The 11,189-nt window shown below is 41.0% G+C and overlaps 1 protein-coding gene across 1 annotated transcript; it reads right to left on the reverse strand.

Moving 5' to 3' along the window:
- Positions 1 to 452: 452 nt before the first annotated feature.
- On the reverse strand, positions 453 to 10,803 carry LOC311140699 (homeobox protein MOX-2-like). Its single transcript, XM_084175883.1, has 3 exons — positions 9,879 to 10,803; positions 3,916 to 4,088; positions 453 to 1,633 (listed from the first exon to the last, which is right to left on the reverse strand). Exons 1-3 carry the CDS (start codon positions 10,402 to 10,404, stop codon positions 1,415 to 1,417), a joined length of 918 nt encoding a protein of 305 aa, XP_084032009.1. The 5' UTR covers positions 10,405 to 10,803; the 3' UTR covers positions 453 to 1,414.
- Positions 10,804 to 11,189: the final 386 nt, after the last annotated feature.

Below are 11,189 nucleotides of genomic sequence, written 5' to 3' on the forward strand. Positions count from 1 at the left end.
ACTGCCTGGTGATGTCACCAGGCAAGCGGAAACTCCCGCCCTTGCAAACCTGATGATTACAAGGTCCTGTGTAGATTGTATTTTCAACCAGCAACTATCAGGAAATGACACTGATCAAATTTCTTCACACTTTTACAGTGTTAGTTTCATCAGCTGTTGTACAGTATGATACATAACACACTAAAACATAATTTTGACTGCACTGGGCCTTTAATAGGTACAGTATGATTATAATGAATTCATACTGTTTCATCATGTTTACCACACACAAGTGTTTCATTTAGCTTTTGGTCAAAACTACACTTTATTGCTAGCTTGCACTAAATACTGTTCTAGCTCCAAATTAGAATGCACACTCACATTGTGGTGAAAGAGGAGATCAAGTCTTGAAATTATTCAATGATTTTGTAATATAATATGATCCTTTCGCAGGTTCTCCAGTGGAGCTTTGGCAGAAGTCCTGAGTCCTGACCCTGCCCTGAGGAAAAGGTGAATTAGGCATGCACCCCATCAACAGCTCTCTACATGTTGGCTAATGTTTAATTCATGGAAGCTCAGTTCACAGCATAGTCATACATTACCCTGGATTCATGTGGATGGGAGGCATCGTGAAGTTATTCAACCCAACATGAATTCCATTTACCTCTGGTTTAATTTATTTGATCTGAGAAGCATTTCAGTAGAACCTCTGTTCATGAGATATTCATGTCAGTTTTGTTTACAAAAATCATTCAGGCAGAAGAAAATGGCCGCTAAGAAAAGTCAGAAATGTTTATTACTGTGTGAGTGGTATAGTGTGTGTAAGAAATTATTGCTAGAGCGAAGGTAAGAAAAATACAGATAATTAAGTTCAGAGTATACTGTATATTAGCTGAGCAAATTTGATTCTCCTGCACACTTGATTTAATCAATAATTTGATTACATCGCAATTTATATGACATACAGTAGAAACCAATTGAAGCAAGTGTTCAACAGTGCAAATCAAAAGCATAAACTTGCCCCTTTTTCAATGCAAGACACACAACATGGAATGTTCATAACAATTCGGCCAATTCTGAATCTGAATTTGTCCTAATATTCTAAGAATATTTTCTGCTTCCAAGAACAGAGCGTTGAGTGGAGGCACGTTCGTAACGTACCTTAATGTGCATTGACCTTTTGCAATATCTCATATTCCCGCGTTGGGTTCGCAGTTCTTTAAACTTATTGGTGATCTTAGTTTTGGTTTAACCAATGTCCTTAACATGTATCTTCTTAGATCAAGTAACACACGTCATTTCTTTGTACATTTGTACACATTTATTTAGCATCGTTGAACTCTGCTAACGACAACCAGATAACATGTCCTTTTAAGGACGTTCCTGAGATGTGACGCTGAGCACACTTTGAGGAGGCGTGGCCTGCTGCTGTGCATCATAAGTGAGCGTGCTCGGAACTCTGGTCGCTGTCGTGACTGTCCTCATTGGCCAGGGAGTCTGTGGAGTGATGAAGAGCCGCTATGCCGGAGAATTCGGACGGCAGCAATGTCCCCTTTTTCACGTTCACCAGTTCTTTTTCCCTCGCTACAGCCCCCTGTTGACCTCCTTTCACTCGTTTCCACTTCATCCTCCTGTTCTGGAACCACACCTTTACCTGTGGAACAACCACAAAAGACAAGTTGAGTTATTCGGAAAAGAACAGCAAAATGGCCGTTGAAGGGAGTTGTACATTTTGCATAGCTGGATACTGTTAAGAATACTGAGTAGTCCTATTAAAAGACCTGGATATTGGTCAAATGGTAAGCCTGGTACCTGATACAGGCACTGCTGTAAAGGTTTGGCAGCTATTTCTATACTGTAGCTGTGATTATGTGCTGATGTACTGTCACATTCCCTGGCATCTGCTGCTTCCTCATTTCCCTGACTCGACAACTCCTCCAGTATTTACGTCTCCCAGAATGATGATTAGGCTGTTGCTTAAAATGGTTTACGCAGAGGATCGGGTCCGAGTAGCCGTGAGAGTCAACACTGACTGGGTTCTGGATGAGTCTCTCTTTCTCTCCTTGTGTTTGGTTGGTTTATTTTGGGGAGTGTCATGCTGTGGGGCCTAGCTGGGTCACATGGGAAGGAAGTCACTTGATTTTACACACAACGTTTGTCTTAAACCTTCAACAATACATGCCATGCTGACGATCACATCAGTGGTGGTTATGGATTTTTTTTTTGTCCATATGATAGCACGTCAGAAGAGCACGTGTGAACTGTGGCACACCTGCACAAACACGCCTTAAAAGCCTTTGCCACCTGAATACAACCTATAGCTCAATGGGGATGGATGAATTTTGTTGCTATGTTGTTGCTATGTTACCTAATATACATGTTTGTGATATATCACTCAAAGGTATTTTTAGTTCAGCAACCAATTTCCCATTTGTCAATGTGTCAATGAGTCCAGTCCATTGAGTTTCATAGTTATAAAATCCCTATCAGGTTGACGGGTAGAGTTCCAACCCCGGCCACCCAGATTTCCTACTGTCATTACTGTAAGTGGATCGACCTTAAAATACATCTGCAATCTTGCACTTTTCTCTCCTGGTATTGAGTGCAGTAAGGTAAGGTGCATGTCACTGAGTTTGCTGTCACACGCTACTGTATAGTACATGTTATTTCTACTAATGCTATCTTCAGTGGGCTAATGACTCAATTACTTATAATGTTATTATTATAACTGGTTTGTATGGGCTGTTTTGCAGTCATATTTGTTACTAGATATGAGTTTCCATGTTACTGAAGGTATGACACAGGCCTGTCTGAGTCATGTAATGCTTAAGGGATCATGTTGACTCTCTGGAATAACAGGTAGGTTCATGTTCTCTAAGAGATGGTTATGAATTTGAATTTGACATAAGAAAAATATTGGATGTTCTAAGCGCAATATAAGTACTCCATAACTGTACATAATTACTAGGCTGTAATGGGGTAATTACATAAATACTTAATGGATTAACCCAGTGGTATTCACTGTGGTAAGGGTGATGTAATGTAAAGTGTGGCCATTATTTATTGTTACATTAATGTTTAGATGGTAGGCATAATATTTTTTATCTTAGTTTATGGTTATGTTTGGGCATTTTAAATGACTTTTAGAAATCTTACATTGAAGCGCTTTTTTCGAAAATCGAAAAAATATATGTTTTTTTATATGTACAGTGTAAGGCCTCACACCCAAATGGTTATACAGGAGGACCAAATGGTTATACAGGAGGAAAGTACTTTGTGGTAGAATGTAATGTCCTGATATCTGTCTTAATACAAAATGAAATTCAGGTTTTGAGTCTCCGATGTTACATAAGAAACATATACTGTCAGGAACTAATCTGTTCTATCCATTTAATCCCTACTGTACTGTATATAACAAACTACCTACGGTCAGATGAATGCCACATGTGAAATATAGCTTCTCTCTGACACCCCAAATAGGTGTTACAGAACACTGTTCGATGTTTCCTTCCCCGCAATTTGTCCTCTATTATTTATTTCATGTGACTGTGTTTACAGCGGCCCCTCTGCCTACGCTCTGATACTAATTTGTCCTAGCTGGGGGAAACAGGACTAGCTGGGGGAAACAGGAAGTGACTTGCTAGACAGCACCTCCTGCCTTTGTGCCTGTCTCCATTACTTGACTGTAGGCTGACTGAAAGAATAGACACAAATATCTGGAATATGATAGTCCCTCTTCACAGTCACAGCTGGAGCACAACAGCACACAAACCAGAAGTTCTAAAGTTAGGAAAACACCGTAGCTCCGAAAACCTCTGCATGGTCTAACTGAGGCAGTCTTTTCCCACCACCCGGCATAAATGTGTTACGGGGACAATATGTCTGAACCCAAAGGGATAAGTGGGAGAATGAGGTTAGAGTGGTGACATTACATACTTGTCTCTCGGTGAGATCGAGGTTGACTGCTATCTCGTAGCGCCTCAGTCTCGTCAGATAGTTGTGATGGGCGAACTCGGCCTCCAGCTCACGGATCTGCTCCTTGGTGAACGCCGTCCGCTCCTTCCTGGGTTTGCTGCTCACATCTGACTTGTAATTCCCGTCTTGGGACTCTGAAATCAAACACCGCACACATTTTTTCTTTCCAGTCTTGGAGATTTATACTCAAAGAAAATAATGATAAAATGAGTGTTATATGGCAGGTGCAAGCCAGAGACATAAATACAGGCAGAGGAGGGAAGGAGTCAGGTATGGGAAACAATGGGAGATGCCAATCACCTTTTATTGTAGCGGCATTGTTTATGCACACTGTAAGTGGCTGGGAGGACCCAGGAGCGTCTACACATGTGCCTGTTTCTGGCAGCTGTGCTCTCTCACACACACAATGGGCTGGCTCCTACTCTTTCCAATGTGGAGTTCATTTGTCTTACTGTTAATGGAATCGGCTGCTACCCTCGTAGTTTTAATATGGAACGAAACAGCTCTGCAGGATGTGTAAAAAATATGTTTCCTCAGTTTATTTACGTCAATTTTATAAGTGTCTCCTCCTTATGACTAACAAGCTGCCAACTCACAACAATTTGCAAAGGAGTTTTTTTCCCAATCTCTCGTTTAGATTGGTGTTGTTTTATTTTGAACAATATTGTCAAACTTTTTAACTGACTCACTGAGAATGGCTAGACTATGAGATGGACTACAGAGAGAGTAACACATATGTCAGTCTGGTTTTGACCTATGATTATGATTACGACATCACACACGAGGACAAACTGTTACGATTCCCCAGTTAACCAGCATGAAGCAGTGAAGATCCCTTTTTTTGCAAATATATGCAAGTCTACCACCTATTGATTCACTGGAGTGAGAAAATTGTTTAATTGAGACTTAAATTATTTATTTCTACAACCAATGTGGATAAAACATCTACTTGTCATTCCCATTCTGTTTCAACCTCAGGAGAAGATATTGTTACTTTTAGTTTTTCACTGTTTCTCAGAAGAAACATGTATTGTTAATTTGGTTCCCAAACGTTCCTATTGTGACCAGACTTTGTGGTTAGGCCTTTTGGATATGCTTCAGTTGCACATTGAACTTCAAGGCAACAGCGATTGCATGCTAATTCATCTGCAGTTCTGTTCTGCACTGTGTGTTAATCCAACAGGCGCTCCCAACGCCAAACTGTAAATAGGCTGGGAGTTTACAGGCCAGGGCCAGGCAGATACACCACCAGCCATGGGAGTCACTCACTCTGCCACGTCACAGGAGACACTCCGAGAAACTTCTTGAAGTTCTTACTGAAAAAGTGTCTCTTTAAAAAATATTATTTTCAAACAAACACATTGCCCATATCTTTTTGTGTCATAGAAAATATAGAATAATGGAAAATTATACAACTTTTGTTTGCAAAAAGGCATTCATCATTGATATTGTGGAGAAAAGGAAAGCAAATGAAAATGTATGTGATAGTGTGTAACTGGCATCCAATACAGGAATACACTGCAAATATATCAGCTAGGTATTCCCACATAAATTATAAGACTTTCCTTACACTGTGGTAAAGTAGCTGAAATTCTGAGCATCATTGTATGGTGAATAGCAAATGTCCTATAGCTGTTAACCTTCCATCTCAACATGTCTGTAATTTCACCAGGGTAGGCCAACTGTCTGTGTGCCAGAGAGCAGGCCTCATTCAAACATACCTCTTAAATGTATTTACTCTCTGGTAAACACAGATATTGTGTAAGAATAAAGAATAACATGGCCAGCTGCTGGAGACCAGCACAAAGACGATTTAAAAAGAGTCCCAAGGTTTTTACAACACATCCACTACACCACAGTTAGGTCCTTGCAGTAACTTTCATCTCTCCACAAAAAGGGGAATAATGGGAGGAAAATACAGAGCCCAGACACTGGGGAGTTATATGGCTCCCAAATGGTCTGAAGCCAGATCAGGGAACCCTTTAAAAAATGGTGTTAGTGTCCCTGCCAACGTTTCTGACGGAGATACTGCAAAATGAAATGATTATACTTTTCACTCCTTTCAGTGTTACATTTGAAGTGTTAAGTGTTTTTCAGTTCATTGGCCAATCATTTTGTAGATTTTATTGAGGCATTTTATCTACGGCAGACACAATTTCATTGTGACATAGAATATTGTAATGCTAGATCTACCAAAATAACCTCAGCGTCAATACCCAGAATTGCAAAGCCATGCCTGAGTTAGTCCCTGAGCATCACTTGCTACATCAGCACTCAAAAATACTCTCCACAATAACAAAATAGGATTCAAGCAATTACTATTACTTAATGTTGAAAATCTATTAAAACTCTCCCAATAAGTTTTGGTTACACTTTACTTAAAGCCTACATGTGTAATGCATTTTAATTCAGTTATAATACACAGTAGGAGACTTGGAATGAGCATGTATGATGACCCTCTAACAATGTCGTATAATCATATAATGATCCTCACAAAAAAACAGCCATTTTTGAGTCAGTAAAAATGTTGATACATAGTGATACATAACATTATAAGCCTTATTGTAAGACATTATGTACAGGTGCATAACATCATGTAACTCCTGAGTGGCGCAGTGGTCTAAGGCACTGCATCGGGAGACTCATGGGCGGCGCGCAATTGGCCCAGTGTCGTCCAGGGTAGGGGAGGGAATGGCCGGCAGGGATGTAGCTCAGTTGATAGAGCATGGCGTTTGCAACGCCAGGGTTGTGGGTTCGATTCCCACGGGGGGCCAGTATAAAAAAAATATGTATTCACTAACTGTAAGTCGCTCTGGATAAGAGCGTCTGCTAAATGTAAAATGTAAAAATAAAGCACTGTACCTGCAGGCTAAAGTTTTACCAAACTTAAAAATCTGCCAGGTTAACCTCTAGCTCCCTCAGAGCTCCAGTTTACCCAGAGCGGCCATCCCAGGTTACACCAAAGGGCACGGCCATATTCCCTCCAGTTGGAACCCTTCAAATTAGCAGGTTTCAAAGAAACCAGACACCCAAATATCAGCTGGACCACTCGTCACGTGACAGTGTATACCCTGCAGTCCACCTTTAGGAAAAAAATCACATTTTTTTGTATTTCTTGACCAGGAGAGTGTTTTGCATGGAAACCTGGGTTCAAGTGTTTTATTATTGTTTTCATATCCAATGTAAAGTTTCACAGGCGGATTTTACTCAGGTTTCAATCCAGATGGTGAAACCAAATCAGGGCTATCTCATCGAATTGGCAACACAGTGCTATTTGGACAGCTGATTGAATAAGCTAACTACGCTCAATAATCAGCATGATTGGTGTTAGCGTGAAGAGAATGTAAGGCCCACGTAATGAGGCTGCAATAACCATTGGAACTAGGGAATTGAAATGGGGCTTGAGGGCCAAGTGTTAGTTTCCAAATGATTTGACCAAGGAGAACATGAAATAGAGGATGGAATTCTAAATCTGTGAATATAGGAGAGGTTAGTATGGCAAAACAAGAGCAGTATTATAAATATTAGTGACTGCCTTCAAAGTTGCACTCTCTTAGCTTAGTAACTTTATGTCGTTTTTCTGGCAATTCAGTGTGTTGCTGCTACTTGTACATAATAACACAAAAAAACATTCCCAACACCTGAACAATTCTATAAGTCAGGTGTGTTAATCATTTCTGTGCATCTTTTTGATATTCCTCTACATCCAAATACCATGAGTCCATATTTTGGTAAAAATAGGATTGTTGTAAGCCTCTGTACAATTATAAAGAAACCTATTTTAAATGCCCTCTGTCTCTATGCTGTCCATTCATTTCAAACAGAAAGAATACACATTTAATTGTACACTTAAGTAGTTTAAGTCCCTGTGGTTTTGTGAAAATGCTTAATCATCTGTTTGAATGAGTCGTGTCAGAAGGGATCCATGTGTGAGTCAGGCGAAACAGGGCACTAATCACATAGGGAAATATCAATCAAGTGTTCAAGTGGTGTGTACATATACATTTTACATTTTAGTCATTTAGCAGACGCTCTTATCCAGAGCGACTTACAGTTAGTGAGTGCATACATTATTTTAATTTTTTTTCATACTGGCCCCCCGTGGGAATCGAACCCACAACCCTGGCGTTGCAAACACCATGCTCTACCAACTGAGCTACATCCCTGCCGGCCATTCCCTCCCTTACCCTGGACGACGCTGGGCCAATTGTGCGCCGCCCTATGGGTCTCCCGGTCGCGGCCGGCTACGACAGAGCCTGGATTCGAACCAGGATCTCTAGACCACTGCACCACTCGGGAGGCCCAACCAGAGCCACAACCAGGTGACCCACACTGATGGTGATTAAACAGACATAGGTCTAGGCCCTGTGCTGCAGGATGACATTCCAGTGACCCGAGATGACGGCAGATAAACTTTCCATGGAAAACTGATCAGTCTCTGCTAATATCATGTTGACAACAAAATCTTCCCTTTAAAAAACACTTTAACACTTACAAAGTGATTAATATTGATTAGAAAGGTTGAATAGTAAAATGTTGCTATATTAGTATATTCCGAGTTATAAAGACACCGCCAGGCTATGTAATAATGTAGAAATGTATGTTCCAGTTAACTTAACATAATAAATTACCATATTTGTATTGCTTATATTTTGTCGATATTTCTACACTTGCTGTGTATAAAGTTCATGGTCCTTTTCACAAACGTAGAAAATCTCAATGATTATGAAATCCAAGGTCACAAGTCACACCTGTACAGTATCTACTTGAGATAAGTCACTAATTATTCCGAACCTTAGCAAGCAAAATGCATGTTTTCAATTAGACCATTTAATTAGACACGTGTGTTCTTGTAATGCTGGCAAAACCTTTTTTATGTTGCATATTAATAACTGCTCAATAGTGATTGACAAAATTATCTTAATTTTATAACAGAAAATGTGTGTAGTAAATGTTTAGTAGTGAAGCACAAAAACATTAGCAGTAAAAAAAATCCAAAAGGTTGGTGGAACAGTTCATACATTTCTTTAGGACCTTTGAACAAACTGGTAGGAAATAGAGAGTATGTTTCTCTGGATGTTTCAAAGTTACGTTTTTTTTAAATTAAATGTTATATTTAAAGACTATTAACATTGCAACAAATCTATTAAACTGTATATCAGCTGTTTTACATAATGCTACTGTAACTGACTTTTTTAGTTTAATATTAGTTATTGATTCAATTTCCTAGTCTCTTTTTTTAATTAAGCTTTTAGTCAGTGCAATTTATTGAAATTACTACATCAACAATAATCCTGGAACTAAGTGCAATCCACAGTAAGAAAAGCCTAAATCTTCTCAGGTGTTTAGTGTCATTCAAAGCACTGGTGTAGTCTTTTATAATCCATGACATTAATTATTTACAGTGAGCCTCATTTTCTGCCCCCTAAAAGACCAAAACATGCCCGAAGTCTAATGCCCACACAGAGTTATCGTCTGGCCTTTGCTCTCTTTTCAGTCAACATACTGTAATTGCCTCTGTTCGTGTCAGCCAACACCTACAAACCACTTTTCAGACAATATTATCCCACATTTTCTGTCATTGAAGCATAAAACTCCACCACTCTGTCTCCACGGAAAGCCTTAGAAGTCTGAGTGGTTATGGCGTTCTTGAAACCACACCAAAATCAAACTCTTCATCTCTTAACATTAAGGTACAGTTAAGTTATACCCATCTTGAATAAATGCGCTGCAAGTGTATTAAATCATTTTTCATATTTCAACTGTATGACAATTTCTTAATAAGATAAAGACGTGTAGCTTTAGTTTCAACTTACGTTGTGCAACATTATGCTCAACCAATTTTTACATGCAGCCCAAAGAAGAAGGAAGATAAAAATAAAGAAAAATGTCAACCCAAAAGTTGATCTTTCCTCCGGTCTTACCTGAGCTGTCACTTTTCCTTTTGCTATTTCTCTTCTCTGCCTCAGCAGGTGACAGTGTCTGTCTTCCAAAGTCTGCAGGCACACAGTTGGCCTCCGTGGGGGTGCTGGTACACAGACTGTTCATGCCAGGGGTGCCTAGGTCTGGGGGTGCGAGGGCACTGTCCTGGGCCGAGTGGGAGTGGGGGTGGGGGAGGCAGAGGTTGTGGCGGGAGCTGGCACTGCCAGGAGAGGGCATCTGTGGAATATGCCAGACGGCCTGATGCTGAGGCGGGTGATGCTGCTGCTGCTGTGCCGGGTGATGCCCGCGGTGATGGTGGTGCTGCCCGCCGAACAGGCCCTCGTCACCGGGATAGCCGGAGATGATGCAGGCCGAAGGGGAGGAGGTGGCGGTGGAAGAGGCCAGGTCAGGGTAGGAGACGTGGTCCGAGCGTCCGTGGAGAGTCAACGGAGACTGGGTGAAGGCAGGGTGCAGGGCCTGCACAGTGCCATGGCGGCTGCGGAGGCAGTCAAAGAGTGTGTGATCCATCGCATGCAAACACACGGCCCTCCAGAAAGATAAGGAGGGGAGGGGGAGGGGGACAAAAAATTAAAGGTAACAAAAAAGTAACCCAACTAAGTTTTCAAAAATAGATCAAACAGAAGGCAGAATATCCAAAATCCACTACTTGTGCTCTTTTCTTAGCTTACCCCAAATGTGTCTCCTTGATAAGAGTTCGATCAAAAAAAGTTGTGTCTGTGTCCGTGGTTGTGTTGAAAGGGGGCTCCAGTAATAATCCTGGGCATGCGGACAGTTGCCAGGCTGCGCAGGATAAACAGTGAACCCTAGATAAGCTGCCGGAGAGATTCTCAGATGACAGGAGACAGAGGAGACTGGAGACCCGTGGAGTAGAGTGGAGGGAAAGGTGGTTCCAAGGAACTGCAGTACGAGGGGAGCCGGCAGAGGGAACGTTATAAATAGGCTGTAACGTGAGAGGGAGGCTGGGTCACAGACTGCGTACTACTGACCACATGCATATGATCACCCTCCAAAAAGCACGGCACAATAAATCTGCACTATTAAAATGGCTGGTGCCTCAGGAAAGAAGGCAATTTATTTTTCGACTCTGGCTATCTGACTTCTGGTGGCCCTTTTTCTTCTAAGAAAATAGTCCATGATGTTTCAGACGTTGATGGTGTTATGTATTAGGGTTGTACCATTTGCACCTCCTTACCATAAGAGATGGGGTCTGAAATGTGAACAGACATGAGATAGGGGTTGGTGTCAAGGGATGTCTCATTATGTATTTTCTTACCTTTGTTGATATCATTGGT

Source organism: Coregonus lavaretus (assembly GCF_964263955.1).
Source record: "Coregonus lavaretus genome assembly, chromosome: 13".
Lineage (NCBI taxonomy): Eukaryota > Metazoa > Chordata > Actinopteri > Salmoniformes > Salmonidae > Coregonus > Coregonus lavaretus.

What these genes read in the sequence shown, in the direction of transcription:
- LOC311140699 (XM_084175883.1), bottom strand. Translation starts at nt 10,404, where the DNA reads ATGGATCACACACTCTTTGACTGCCTCCGCAGCCGCCATGGCACTGTG. An exon ending in AAGGAAAAGTGACAGCTCAG is followed by an intron (nt 4,089 to 9,878) that starts GTAAGACCGGAG and finishes GTTTGATTTCAG; the next exon opens with AGTCCCAAGACGGGAATTAC. An exon ending in TCGATCTCACCGAGAGACAA is followed by an intron (nt 1,634 to 3,915) that starts GTATGTAATGTC and finishes GTTGTTCCACAG; the next exon opens with GTAAAGGTGTGGTTCCAGAA.